This window comes from Xenopus tropicalis, chromosome 5 (assembly GCF_000004195.4).
Source record: "Xenopus tropicalis strain Nigerian chromosome 5, UCB_Xtro_10.0, whole genome shotgun sequence".
NCBI lineage: Eukaryota > Metazoa > Chordata > Amphibia > Anura > Pipidae > Xenopus > Xenopus tropicalis.
Genome location: NC_030681.2, coordinates 8,673,740 through 8,689,264, shown reverse-complemented (window position 1 = coordinate 8,689,264; position 15,525 = coordinate 8,673,740). Strand labels below are relative to the sequence as shown.

Sequence of the window (15,525 nt, the reverse complement as noted above, 5' to 3'; positions counted from 1 at the left end):
TTCAATATTGCCTTCTCCTCTGTAGAGCCAGATCATGTTCAGTAAGGACTGTGTGAGAAGCTTTCACTCTGCAGATCCAGAGAAAGAGCTGAGACTCGTCCATGCCAATCTGGTAGAGCATTTGGGGCAGCTGGCAGATATGGCTCTTGATATCCCCCTCCTTCATCAGAAGACCACCCTGGAAGCCTTGCTCACTCTTTATGTGCACTGCAGAGATGTCCTGGCTGAGCTAATAAAGAAGAGAGTCTCTAAGTCGGATGACTTTGAATGGACAAGGTGCGTATTGTGGCACTCGTTGTAAGGGCTGTCATAGCAACATGCATTCTGACATGGAGGTGGTCCCTTAGCAACATCATACACAGAGGGGGTGATTTATAAACGGTTGAGTTTGATCTTTTTTCATGATTCGAGTTTTTTGTGCATATGATTCGAAAACTCGAATGTCTGTTTTTTATGAAAGGGGACCTGTCACCCACACATAAAAAGCTGTATAATAAAAAATGCCTGTTATAAATGTATTTAAAAATCTGAGCTGTCAATCATATATTGCCTGCCCCGCCTCTATGCCGTAGAGGCATAGAGGTGGGGCAGGCAATATATGATTGACAGCTCAGATTTTTAATTACAATTAGTTATGGTAATACAGGTAAAGGACCCATTATCCAGAATGCTCGCGACCAATGGTATTCCGGATAAGGGGTCTTTCCGTAATTTGCATCCCCATACCTGAAGTCTACTAAAAAAATCAATAAAACGTTAATTAAACCCAATAGGGTTGTTTTGCATCCAATAAGGATTATTATTATCTTAGTTGGGATCAATTACAGGTACTGTTTTATTATTACAGAGAAAAGGGAATCATTTAACCATTAAATAAACCCAATAGGGCTGTTCTGCCCCCAATAAGGGGTAATTATATCTTAGTTGGGATCAAGTACAGGTACTGTTTTATTATTACAGAGAAAAGGGAATCATTTAACCATTAAATAAACCCAATAGGGCTGTTCTGCCCCCAATAAGGGGTAATTATATCTTAGTTGGGATCAAGTACAGGTACTGTTTTATTATTACAGAGAAAAGGGAATCATTTAACCATTAAATAAACCCAATAGGGCTGTTCTGCCCCAATAAGGGGTAATTATATCTTAGTTGGGATCAAGTACAGGTACTGTTTTATTATTACAGAGAAAAGGGAATCATTTAACCATTAAATAAACCCAATAGGGCTGTTCTGCCCCCAATAAGGGGCAATTATATCTTAGTTGGGATCAAGTACAGGTACTGTTTTATTATTACAGAGAAAAGGGAATCATTTAACCATGAAATAAACCCAATAGGGCTGTTCTGCCCCCAATAAGGGGTAATTATATCTTAGTTGGGATCAAGTACAGGTACTGTTTTATTATTACAGAGAAAGGGGAATCATTTAACCATTAAATCAGTGTTTTTCAGCCTTTTTTGGGCAAAGGCACACTTGTTTCATGAAAAAAATCACGAGGCACACCACCATTAGAAAATGTTAAAAAATTTAACTCTGTGCCCAGCAGCAGTGCCCCCCTAGTACATTGGTGCCCAGCAGCAGTGCCCCCCTAATACATTGGTGCCCAGCAGCAGTGCCCCCCTAGTACATTGGTGCCCAGCAGCAGTGCCCCCCTAGTACATTGGTGCCCAGCAGCAGTGCCCCCCTAGTACATTGGTGCCAAGAGCAGTGCCCCCCTAGTACATTGGTGCCCTGCCTACGGCACACCAGGCAACATCTCGCGGCACACTAGTGTGCCGCGGAACAGTGGTTGAAAAACGCTGCATTAAATAAACCCAATAGGACTGTTCTGCCCCCAATAAGGGGTAATTATATCTTAGTTGGGATCAAGTACAGGTACTGTTTTATTATTACAGAGAAAAGGGAATCATTTAACCATTAAATAAACCCAATAGGGCTGTTCTGCCCCCAATAAGGGGTAATTATATCTTAGTTGGGATCAAGTACAGGTACTGTTTTATTATTACAGAGAAAAGGGAATCATTTAACCATTAAATAAACCCAATAGGGCTGTTCTGCCCCCAATAAGGGGTAATTATATCTTAGCTGGGACCAAGTAAGGCGTAAGGGGGCGGCCTGAGGGTGCCCTATTCAGAAATCCGGCCCTGAAGCCATATTCTAAAACTCGAATTTTTCGAGTTTTTAGTGCTGGTAAACTCGAAAAATTTGAGATTTTTCAGTTTTTTTTTTCCTCATTAATTAATAAGCAGCCATTCGATATGCGACTTCAAGCGATTTAGAAAAACAAACTGGAATACACAAATTGCAAAATTGATAATTAAGCCCTAGAGCCTAGCACTGTTCCCTCGCACGACTTTCCGAACCCGCGCACACAAATTAAAATAGCGCACACAAAAATTAAATTTTTGTAACTTGATTTAGACAAACTGAAAGACCTGCGCAAAAATGCCCATAACTGAACTCCAACAAACATTCTGTAGCGCACAAAAATTTAATCTTGCTTTAAAATGCGCACTGATGATATTTTTTGCGCACACAGCCTATAAAAAATTACATCAATCTGTATGGCACAGTTGCAAATATAGACTTGCTAAAATCCATGGTTTTTCTATCATTATCCTGAAATATTCACATTGTGGCCTGCTTACCTCTCTGAATACTATTACCTAGCCACATTGACTCTGAGAAACCATAATTGTTCCATATATTCACTCCTCTAACAGGTTGTTTTGAATACATTTTCCTCCATACTTCTCATCATCTCACATTTCTTATAAAGATCCCTACAGCACTCTCATAGGTTTCAAATGCAGGTCATTTTCTCTCCCTATGACAAGTGTTGAGAAGTAACAGTCCTTCTCTAAGTTGGCACTCATTGTCAACTAAAGGAAAATAATGGGTCTGGCAGGAAGGAGGGACTGCAAAAAGGTCCTGTATTTATAGAGAAGGGCCTGTAAGAAAAAGGAGTGTGTATCAGGTATAATGGGGATAAAGAAACATGGTGTATATTTATTATGCTGTGTAAAACGTGGAGTGAAGCATTACCGGTGATGTTGCTCAGGGCAACCAATCAGCAATTAGATTTCAACAGTTAAAAACCAAAGCAGAACATCTGATTGGCTGCAATAAGCAACATCGGTAATGTTTTGCTCCCCTTTTTACACACCATGATAAATATACCTCAAAGTGTGTATGTGTGGAATTACTGAACCGAATCAGATTTGGTTCTTCTTTTCACACACACACACACACACAAATATACATAATTTTTACACATATATATCTGATATTGTTCAAATGCATAAGCAGCTTTTCACCCTTGTTCCCCAAATATAGTACAGGTATTGGATTCGTTATCCGGATACCCGTTATCCAGAAGGCCATCTCCCATAGACTCCATTTTAAGCAAATAATTCAAAATAATGAAAAATATTCCCTTTATTTCTGTAATAGAACTGTACCATGCATTCAATCCTAACTGAGATATCATTAATTTTTATTGGAAGCAACCCTGTTGGGTTTAATTAATTAATGCTTAAATTATTTTGAACAGATTTAAGGTATGGAGATCCAAATTACGGAAAGACCACTTATCCAGAGAACCCCTGCTCCCAAGTATTCGGTATAATAGATCCCATACCTGTACATTGTAGCCATGTTAGACCCCAGCCTGGCATTGTGCCCTCCAAACAGAGCTGCCAGCTGTGCAGTTTTGACCCAAACAGTTTGTTTTTTCTTAAACCTGTTGAGGTCTTAACTGTCTGTTCGTTTCTTGTTCAGCATTAAGAAACCCGAACAATAATCTGGCCAATAAATAAAAAACATTTACATGTTAAGATCCTAACTGTGGTATTTTTCTACTTACATGGCTTAGTTATCATCTAGTAGAGTTAATGTCTTATTATTGAAAAAGAAAAAGCAAATCAATCAAAATGGTGGAATTCTTTTTCTCAGTTCAAATAGCTGATTTCAGAGCTTTTTGGATAACGGGTTTCTGTATAATAGATCCAATACTTTCAATGGATTTGATTTACTTATTAGGCAAAATATAGCTAGGGCTATGCCCCCTGTAGGTTTTGTAGCAGGCATCCCACCCCAAAGAGCTGTCCCATTCAAATAAATACAGGCAATTTCATGTAAAAGTTGCAGTAATCCTGCCCCGATGTCATAACCCCACCCAACATTGTGCCCAGCCCAGATGCCATTAGCCCCTTAGTTTGGGTTTAGCCATCTGAAAGGGTGGCAACCCTACCACTAAACAACCCAACATCCAGTCTGCCAACAATTAGATGGAGTTAAATGCCTTAGAGGGTAAATTAAGGACTAATAAGAATTTTCCTAGACTATGACCATGGCCCACCCGGAAATCCTTTGCTACTCTGACCAACTCCATTTGTAGCCAAATCTTTTGATGGTGCAAGCCTGGAGCAAAACAGATTTTGTGTGGTGGCAGTGGTTATGCAAAGTAGAACTGTAGCGCCTGCTCTATGGAACTTCTTTTTCTACCCACCAGTGAGTTGGCGCTCCCATTAACTTACCACACTAGATAGGTGCAATTCAATAGATTCAATTTTATTTCAAATCAATTACACAGTGTACATGATATACAATAAATCCCTCAATACTATACAGTGATCACTCTCTAATAAATAATATACTAAGAATAATACTATAAATAAATACAAAACAAAACGAATCAGGAAATTTCTTGTTGAGAGTAATTCAATATATCGATTAAAAATAGATATACCGTGTTTCCACGAAAATAAGACACTGTCTTATATTTTTTTAAGCTCCAAATATGCACTTAATTAATGTCTTATTTTCGGGGGGTGCCTTATTTTCCGAGGGGGGTGAAAAATCGGGGGGGTGCCTTACTTTCGGAGGATGTCCTATTTTCGGGGAAACAGGGTATAAGATGGTAGAACCCTAATTAAACACTCATAAATCACTAATAAGTCAATCAGTTATTCTTAACTTTGCAGAGAGATTAGTATACCGAATCCCAGATGCTCACCCTATCACTCAACCTAATAGGACAAAACGTGGTGCTAGCCCCAATTTAATTAGATAAAGGCCCACTATTATTATTATTATTTTTTTTATGTTGATCTTCTTTTTCTAGAAACATTTAGGCAGTTGGGCAACCAAAACAAGAGTCTGTTGTCATTTTGCCCTGTTGTTGGCCATCTTTCCCTGCTGTGTTGATCTAATATACCCAGCCTTAACTACTTTCCCTACCTGTGTCTGCTGGCCCCCATTATGTGCAGGAACTGGGGCATTCACTCCCACATATCTCTGCTGCAAACAGTGACTATTCACTCAAAAATCCCCTGAAACCACCAATGATGCCTTCTTTAATCTTGGACAGCATAGAGGCAAGGTAGTAGTGTCAAGAAGTATGAGTAGATGCCTGGATTACCAATCTGTTCTTTATTTCAGGCAGCTACGATACCAGTGGAATGAAAACAATAAGACTTGCTACGCAGTGCAAGGGAACGCCACATTCCATTACGGCTATGAATACTTGGGGTGCTCTTCCCGCCTGGTTATTACACCCCTTACTGATCGCTGCTGGCTGACGCTGACAGGCGCTTTACATTTACATCTCGGAGGGTCACCGGCTGGACCAGCTGGCACTGGGAAAACTGAAACAGTCAAAGATCTAGCTAAAGTAAGCCACCCACATAGACATATAACCAGTCTAAGGGCAATGCAGTGTATTTATAAGAATGATATACTTATATAGAAACTGTATATCATGATGTGGATGAATGACCTCCTTTATGGAAATCCATTACTAACCATGTAAATGGGTTTCATTGCTTACTATCAAAAAAAAAGTTCTCAGAGGTGATTTGTAATAGATTAATGCAGCTGCAATATATGGGGAAATGTAATAAAAGGAGCAACATTCACATCAGATCTAGTAGCCCATAGCAATCATTTAGATGTTTGTTTGAGTAAATGCTACCTGCTGATTGGTTGCATAGGTTGCTAAACCTGGTGCAAATAACCTTTAATGCATAACCCATCTTGGGAGGGTTTCACTTGAAATATTAGGTATGACCAGGGTCAGACAAAGGGGTGCAGGGCCCACCGGGGCTTCTGCCTTGGGGGCCCCTGCACCCCCCAGTGGCCCCCTTTCAAACCCCCTCCCAATGCCCCCCCCCCCCACCCATTCGACCCCCTCTCACATTGGGGGAAGCAGGAGGGAGACCTGCGGCCCAGTATAGTGCCCTGCGGTGATTGGTGTGCCGGCGGCCCCGTCCGACCCTGGGTATCACTGACGTAGAAGCAATTCCCCCTTAGGCTGCAATATAACAGAACACAGACTATTATTTGACAGATTCACATACAGAGACAGAGAAGAGTTATCTTATGCACACAGTACGGCACTCATATATCAGCTTATTGTACTATCTATCTGATGGAAACTTATTTATCCAAATGGAAATACTGATTTCTGATAGGCTCTATAAAGTACTTTGAAAGACTCTCTAAAGTACTATAGATTTTTACGAAAATCATAAAATAATAATAATAATCCTTATTTACAGGCTCTGGGAAAACACTGCGTGGTCTTCAATTGCTCAGAAGGCTTGGACTATAAGGTAAGCTTATGGCCATAGATATGTAGCTGTCTGACAGGTTTGGGGATTTCACAGAAGGAACCAGATTTTGCTATTGCTGTTTTGTGGCCTGTATACTTATCTACCAATGTGTGTGGTATGGGAACACTGTTTAACCTATTGCTTTCTATTTTAACTTGTTTTTAGATGATGGGGAAGTTCTTCTCAGGAATGGCTCAGTCTGGGGCCTGGTGTTGCTTCGATGAGTTTAACAGGATTGATATCGAAGTCCTTTCTGTAATCGCTTCACAGATCCACGCAATCAAGACAGCTAAGGATAGCCAAGTCATGAGGTTGGGAATCTGTATACAATGCAGTGCTGATAAACTTCTTTTGGAGGGGACCCACAAAGGAAAGATTGCGCAGGTTAAAGAAAGAGGAGAAGGAAATAGGGAACCAATAGGGTTGTGTCTGTGCTTTGACAGCCAGTGTGAAGGATATCACAGTGTATAATCATCATCTTTAATTTATATAGTGCCAACAAGTTACACAGCACTTTATATTCCTTAAAAACAAACATGGATCTTACACAGTATCAAGATTTACAGAATAAAAATAGGATCAGAGAGAGCTTTGCTCACAAGAGATTGCAGAACCTCCCTCTGGAAGAAGTTAGGAGAATGTGGGATAAACACTTGTATTTTGCTCAGAACCTGTTTTGAGCACAAACTACATTAGCTGGCCATGTGAAGAGGAGAAGTATTCATATCATATTAACCTTCTACCTCCATATCTTTAACCTGTTTGAGAATTTCACTTTTACCCAGTGAAAGGGGGGGGGTTTATAACTTTCTTACTCATGAGCCACAGTCAAATGTAAAAAGACTTGGGGAGCAACACAAGCACCATAAAAGTTCATGGAGGAGCCAAATAAGGGCTGTGATTGGCTATTAGGGGTCTCTATGCACCCTATCAGCTTACAGGGGCTTTATTTGGTAGGAAATCTTGTTTTTATTCAACCAAAACTTGCCCCCAAGTCAGGAATTCAAAAATAACTCCCTGGTTTGGGGGCACTGAGAGCAACATCCAAGGGGCTGGGGAGCAGCATGTTGCCCCTGAGCCACTGGTTGGGGATCACTGGGCTTATAAAAAAGAACAAAACTTTACAAAAAGCTTCTTAAAAAAGAATTGTAATTAGGGATGCACAGAATACTGGATTTGGTTTGGGATTCGGCCAAATCCCGGCGTTTTTTTAAGGATTCGGTTTTGGCCGGATCTGCCGTCCTGGCCGAACCGAATTAGTAGAAAATAGCATTGCTAATTAAGATTCCGAAAGGGTTAAATGGGCAGTGAAAAAAAATTCACTGCCCATTTTTTAACCCCTTCCGATCCTAATCAGCATAGCTAATTAGGATTCGGATTCAGTCGAATTCTGCTAGGTGGGTTCGGGGGTTCGGCCGAACCCAAAAAAGTGGGTTTGGTGTATCCCTAATTGTAATGGCAGTATGGGTCTAATATTTCTTTTGGTCTTAAATTTTTCATTGTTCCTCTCCTTTGAGGATCTAATATCTAAGTTCAATATATTATGGAACTTGAAGACATCGGGATCCTTACAAATCAAAGGAATTAGGAGTGCATTAAGCGCATTAACACAAATCTTTGACTTCATCCTTTGATAAGTCAGCCATGTTGGTTTCTGACCCAACTCTAACATGGGGTTAATATGCCTGCAACCTTTACAATAACAAGCATGTTATTATGATTTATCTGCCTTCCCAAACGAGACACTTTGTACAACGTGAAGCGAACGCTCATTTGACTAGCTAATAAAACCCGCGCTGTTTTCATTTCCATATTGCTGCACAGATACTGACAGTGTTTTCTTTAGGTTTGTGTTCGAGGGGAGAGAAATGCGGCTAAACATGTCCTGCGGAGTCTTTATTACCATGAATCCGGGGTGAGCACCGATACACCTTCTCTCTCTCTCCGCCATTCCGGCTGCTCAGTGTCTTTCTCTATAAATTATACATTTGGATTCAAAATTCAGAAACTAATGAGTTGTGATACCATTATCCCCGGGGTGAAAAGGAATATTCTTTTCTTTTTTTTCCTTCGCTAATTATCTTTACCGCTCAGGTCAGATATTTAGATCAAACGTCCGATTGTGAGTGGCATGAATTTTATATTAGAACAGGGGGTAAAAGCTGTAAAGGAAAGCTATGGATATAAGTGTGGATGGAATGAATGTTGCACTATTTTAAGACTCTCTCACTGCATTTCGTGACTGAGTTACTGTGTCATGGAATATCATTTACTACCTCCGCTCTACCTGTCAGGGGGCATGTACCGCACATTATCTTATTCTGTTATTTATTGGGCAGATGCTGAAGAAAGTTCGTAGGAAGCAATAAAGTATCTTCTAAACTTGTGTCCAAAGTTATTAGGTACTTGATTAAAGGGCCAGTACCATCAAGATATGAAAATACTCTTTGTATATTGCACTACAGGTATGGGACCTGTTATCCAGAATGCTCGGGTCCTGTGGTTTTCCAGATAAGGGCCCCTTTGTAATTTGGATCTCCATACTTTTTGATGTTTCACAAATTTTTTAGCAGTTTTTAGCAGATGAAACATAAAAAAAGAAAAATCAATGTACAGGAAAGGGATTTGCTATCAAGAAACCCGTTATCCAGAATTATGGAAAGGCCATCTCCCATAGACTCAAGTTTTGATTAAGTAATTCAAATTTTTTAAAAATTATTTCCCTTTTCTCTGTAATAATAAAACAGTACCTGTACTTGATCCCAACTAAGATATAATTACCCCTTATTGGGGGCAGAACAGTCCTATTGGGTTTATTTAATGGTTAAATGATTCCCTTTTCTCTGTAATAATAAAACAGTACCTGTACTTGATCCCAACTAAGATATAATTACCCCTTATTGGGGCAGAACAGCCCTATTGGGTTTATTTAATGGTTAAATGATTCCCTTTTCTCTGTAATAATAAAACAGTACCTGTACTTGATCCCAACTAAGATATAATTACCCCTTATTGGGGGCAGAACAGCCCTGTTGGGTTTATTTAATGGTTAAATGATTCCCTTTTCTCTGTAATAATAAAACAGTACCTGTACTTGATCCCAACTAAGATATAATTACCCCTTATTGGGGGCAGAACAGTCCTATTGGGTTTATTTAATGGTTAAATGATTCCCTTTTCTCTGTAATAATAAAACAGTACCTGTACTTGATCCCAACTAAGATATAATTACCCCTTATTGGGGGCAGAACAGCCCTATTGGGTTTATTTCATGGTTAAATGATTCCCTTTTCTCTGTAATAATAAAACAGTACCTGTACTTGACTTCACTGTAAAACTCCTATTTATTGGCTTCACTCTACATTGTGCATCTTGTATTTTTGCCTTTTTAGGTATAAAGGTCGGGTAGAGCTCCCAGACAATCTGAAATCCCTCTTCAGGCCAGTTGCCATGATGGTTCCAGACTACCAGCTCATAGCGGAAATAATGCTTTTCTCTGAAGGTTTCAAAGCGGCAAAGTCGCTCTCTGGGAAACTGGTGAACCTGTACCAACTGGCAAGCAAGCAGCTCTCTCAGCAGGTAGCAGTTTGTTGCATATCTTCATAGCATATGCTTATGGGCTGTTCAGGGTTAAAAATAATGGAGATTCCGTTGCTTCCTTTCTAAAACTGCTAGCCAAGGATGTACAGCACATGTATCAAACCCAAATAAACCAAATAAGCACTGTCAGTGGGTGCTAGGATCTGTAACTCAAGAATATATGGAGGACAGCTCTGTGTACTTGTATGTTCTGCTCTTAATTGTTTTGCCATAGTCCCCTGTCCTTTTTAACGGATAAGTAAGCCTTTTATTTTAAAATCCCCTAAAATGACTCAAACAGCCCCCAGAATAACATAGCTTTCTCCCTCTACGCAGTATCATTTTGTTTCTCAATTACAAGTAGCTGACCTGCACCTCTGAACCTGCGGGCACATCTCTAGAACGCAGGGCGCAAAGTGCAAAAGTATCACTTAAGGTCCCCATACACAGGCCCATTATAGCTGCTGATATGGGTCCCTTGGACCGATTCGGCAGCTTATCGGCCCGGCAGAAACAAGGGGCCCGGCCGACCGATATCTGGCCTGAAATTGGTTAGAAAATCGAATTCGCCTACATGCCTCCCCGATATCGCCCTCCCGTAGGTGGGGATATCCGGTGAAGATCCGCTCACTTGGTGACAAGTGAGTGGATCTGCCCGTGTATGGCCAGCTTTAGTGCGCCTGTTTTTTGCACTTTGCACCCTGCTTTCCAAGTCATAAATGACCCCTCTTGTTTGTTTGCCCTTATTGACCTTTTTCTATAGTTTTTAATTTTCTTTCTTGCCTTCTTCGTCCCATTGTCTCCCTTTCTTTTTTGATTTCTTCTTTTTTGTGCTTTCCATTCTTTTTCTTGTTGCTTTTGCCTTCATTCCCTTTGCTGTTTCTTTGTGTCCTGTTTACCACTGCTGACTCAGTCTCTCTCTGTTATATTCCCCATTGTTTTCCATGCTATCCTCCTTTTTAGCCAGGGAATCTCACGTATGATCTTATAATGTGCAACTGTTTAATGCAAAGGCATTGTGATGTGAATACCCCGAGTAAAGATGTTAATATTTAAGGTTTGAGGTTGCCCTTGGCCGGTACAGATTTCAGAACCTGAACTTCTACAAAAAGCTTTGGCCCTTGCATAGCAAAAGGTTTATAACATTTACATTCAAAGTAGAAAGCTACAAGGTATATCAACAAAACCAATGAAAACCTCACAGCATTCTTATCAATCCACAAGTGCCAAGGTGGATATGGTTTCCTTGGACAAGGGTCCCAGGATGGTGGTTTTATGGTTACCTGCTCCCACTTGCCCACCTGTTGCTCTTGTGACAGGCGGCCGGCATGGCAAGTAGCCTAGTAGCAACAGGTGATTGATATTGATATCGATAGTGTTATCCCTCTCTTCTAGAGGTTTAATGCAAGACCATAGCGCCCAGATTAATTGCAGTTTGTCCATATTATCTTCCAGTGCTGTGTTGCACCATATTTGGTCCCTCTAGTCACACCTGTCCGTGTTCTCCTCTCTATAGAATCATTATGACTTTGGAATGAGAGCCATCAAGACTGTGCTGGTTATGGCTGGTCAGAAAAAGCAAGACTTGGAATTGGGGTGAGTAATGTATCTAAGGGGGGACATAACACAGCTCTTGTTTCATAGGAAACCTGTACCCACAGCCAGGGAAATGATTCATTAATGAACTAGTAATCTGTGGGATTGTTCTAGGCTTTTTTTTATTAGAAAATTATTTACATTCTTGCCTGGGGTAAATTTATTTTGCCAAAAATCACTAAAAAATCAGTGGAAACGTTGTCAGGATATGTTTTTACCCTTTATAAGTCACCCCCTGCATAAGCAGCTTATCGATAAGGAAAATGTAGAGAAGAATATTATTGGGGCCTGTTCTCTTCAAAACTCAAATTATTTAGCAAATCTGAGTGACAAAGAAAGAAAGCAATAAAGCTGAGGGTAATTAGGAGAAATAATTATCCTTAATGAGTTCCTATGAATAGGGAATCAGCCCTATAAATGGGCGGGCGCAGCTGCCGCTCTCCCCGGCCATACAAACCCCAGGCCGGCGGGTTTTTTTCCTGTTTCCGATGAAGCTGACGCTTTGTGATACAGATTTTTGGATTCCACTGGAAGTATAAGCTGATACTGCACTAAAACCCAAACCTGCTGGGCAAGCGAAATATTAATATGGATGGGAACAGGGAGAACCGGATCACTTCTAAATATCCTTGAAATCCAAAAAAAAGAACTGTAAGGATTAACTAAAGCCTTTGCTTAAGTCACGCTGGAGATGTGTTCATGGAGGCGGTTGGGGGGGGGGTAACATTGTTATAAACCAGCAAAATGGAGCCAATTTAATTGGAAGGATTTAAAATATGGAATAGTCAGTGTTATTGCATACATTTTAAAGGGGAAGTGTAATTACACATTTTGGAAAAAAAAATTCCTGCTGAATAAACAATGCAGTCTGAAATATGCTGGATTTAAATGTTATTGCTTAGTAAAACCTTGTTAGCATTCTGCCATTTTCAATGACAATTTGGCCTGCAGAGGTCACTATTTCACTCAGGTTTGCTTTGCTCATCAAGCCATGGAACTGAGCAGAGAAGCAACAGGAGACACTTCCTGCACTTACAATCGTATGTTATAGAATGGCCTATTCATAGCAATTTTTCAATTGGTCTTCCTTTTTCAGTTTTTATAGTTTTTGAATTATTTGCCGTTCCCTTCTGACTCTTTCCAGATTTCAGATGGGGGTCACTGACCCCGACAGCCCAAAAAATATTCCTGTGAGGCTACACTTTTATTGTTACTGTCTCTTTTTATTAACAAACTTTCAATTTGGCCCTCCTCTATTCATATTCCTGTCTCTCTTTTAAACTTTACCTTTTCATTTGGTCTTCCTTTTTCATTTTTTTTTAGTTTTTGAATTATTTGCCGTTCTCTTCTGACTCTTTCCAGTTTTCAAATGGGGGTCACTGACCCCGGCAGCCAAAAAAACTATTCCTGTGAGGCTTCAGTTTTATTGTTACTGTCTCTTTTTATTAACAGTCTTTCTATTTAGGCCCTCCTCTATTCATATTCCTGTCTCTCTTTTAAACCACTGCCAGGTTGCTAGGTTAATTTGTACCCTAGCGACCAGATAACGACTGAAATTCCAAACTGGAAAGCCGCTGAACAAAAAGTGTAATTATTCAAAAACCACAAGTAATAAAGAAATGACGACCAATTGCAAGTTGGCTCATAATAGCATTCTACATCATACTAAAAGTTAATTCATAGGTGAACAATCACTTTAATTGCCAATATAATGAAAACAAAAAGAAAAAAAAAGTCCATGTAGCAATCGCCATTGACGCATGGAACCTAGGAGGCTGCATCAGCACCATACAGGGCTCTGATTGGCTGGCAGTGTATATATATTTAATTAGGCAGAACTCATAGTGGGGAGAAGGTCCTAGCTCCAGAAGAAACATTAGGATAACGAATGTATTTTCCTGTTTCCAGAGGCCAGCACGTCAGGCTCTCTCCTGCTGATGAATCGCTGATAATAATCAGGGCACTAAAAGAGGCCAACCTGCCCAAGTTTCTAGCTGAGGACGTCCCACTCTTTGAAAACATTATGGCTGACCTGTTCCCAGGAGTTGTCATTGAGAAGGCGAATACCAAGAGACTGGAGGTAATGCTTGTGGGGAAGGTTCAGCTGGATACTCGTATGATAAAGGACGTCATAAATATACAGATAAGGAATGTTCTGGGCACACAATAAGCTGTACCCCCATACTGTACTGTCTAAGGGAAACACTATGGCACCTCCTACCCATATGTATAAATACAAATATACAGAGAAGGAATGTTCTGGGCACACAATAAGCTGTACCCCCATACTGTACTGTCTAAGGGAAACACTATGGCACCTCCTACCCATATGTATAAATACAAATATACAGAGATGGAATGTTCTGGGCACACAATAAGCTGTACCCCCATACTGTACTGTCTAAGGGAAACACTATGGCACCTCCTACCCATATGTATAAATACAAATATACAGAGAGGGAATGTTCTGGGCACACAATAAGCTGTTCCCCCATACTGTACTGTCTAAGGGAAACACTATGGCACCCCCTACCCATATGTATAAATACAAATATACAGAGAAGGAATGTTCTGGGCACACAATAAGCTGTACCCCCATACTGTACTGTCTAAAGGAAAACACTATGGCACCCCCTACCCTTATGTATAAATACAAATATACAGAGAAGGAATGTTCTGGGCACACAATAAGCTGTACCCCATACTGTACTGTCTAAGGGAAACACTATGGCACCCCCTACCCATATGTATAAATACAAATATACAGAGAAGGAATGTTCTGGGCACACAATAAGCTGTACCCCCATACTGTACTGTCTAAGGGAAACACTATGGCACCCCCTACCCATATGTATAAATACAAATATACAGAGAAGGAATGTTCTGGGCACACAATAAGCTGTACCCCCATACTGTACTGCCTAAGGGAAACACTATGGCACCCCCTACCCATATGTATAAATACAAATATACAGAGAAGGAATGTTCTGGGCACACAATAAGCTGTTCCCCCATACTGTACTGTCTAAGGGAAACACTATGGCACCCCCTACCCATATGTATAAATACAAATATACATAGAAGGAATGTTCTGGGCACACAATAAGCTGTTCCCCCATACTGTACTGTCTAAGGGAAACACTATGGCACCCCCTACCCATATGTATAAATACAAATATACAGAGAAGGAATGTTCTGGGCACACAATAAGCTGTTCCCCCATACTGTACTGTCTAAGGGAAACACTATGGCACCCCCTACCCATATGTATAAATACAAATATACAGAGAAGGAATGTTCTGGGCACACAATAAGCTGTTCCCCCATACTGTACTGTCTAAGGGAAACACTATGGCACCCCCTACCCATATGTATAAATACAAATATACAGAGAAGGAATGTTCTGGGCACACAATAAGCTGTACCCCCATACTGTACTGTCTAAGGGAAACACTATGGCACCCCCTACCCATATGTATAAATACAAATATACAGAGAAGGAATGTTCTGGGCACACAGTAAGCTGTACCCCCATACTGTACTGTCTAAGGGAAACACTATGGCACTCCCTACCCATATGTATAAATACAAATATACAGAGAAGGAATGTTCTGGGCACACAATAAGCTGTACCCCCATACTGTACTGTCTAAGGGAAACACTATGGCACTCCCCTACCCATATGTATAAATACAAATATACAGAGAAGGAATGTTCTGGGCACACAGTAAGCTG

The 15,525-nt window shown here is 40.4% G+C and overlaps 1 protein-coding gene across 2 annotated transcripts in view; it reads left to right on the top strand.

Moving 5' to 3' along the window:
* dnah14 (dynein axonemal heavy chain 14) overlaps window positions 1-15,525 on the top strand; it is a 144,187-nt gene that overhangs the window by 54,923 nt on the left and 73,739 nt on the right. For both annotated transcript variants that reach the window (XM_031902515.1, XM_018093963.2), the window contains 8 exons: window positions 26-276; window positions 5,444-5,675; window positions 6,562-6,615; window positions 6,781-6,926; window positions 8,462-8,530; window positions 10,008-10,194; window positions 11,711-11,790; window positions 13,699-13,870. In XM_031902515.1, the coding sequence (XP_031758375.1) occupies window positions 26-276; window positions 5,444-5,675; window positions 6,562-6,615; window positions 6,781-6,926; window positions 8,462-8,530; window positions 10,008-10,194; window positions 11,711-11,790; window positions 13,699-13,870 (1,191 nt within the window). The remainder of the gene's footprint in view (window positions 1-25; window positions 277-5,443; window positions 5,676-6,561; window positions 6,616-6,780; window positions 6,927-8,461; window positions 8,531-10,007; window positions 10,195-11,710; window positions 11,791-13,698; window positions 13,871-15,525) is intronic.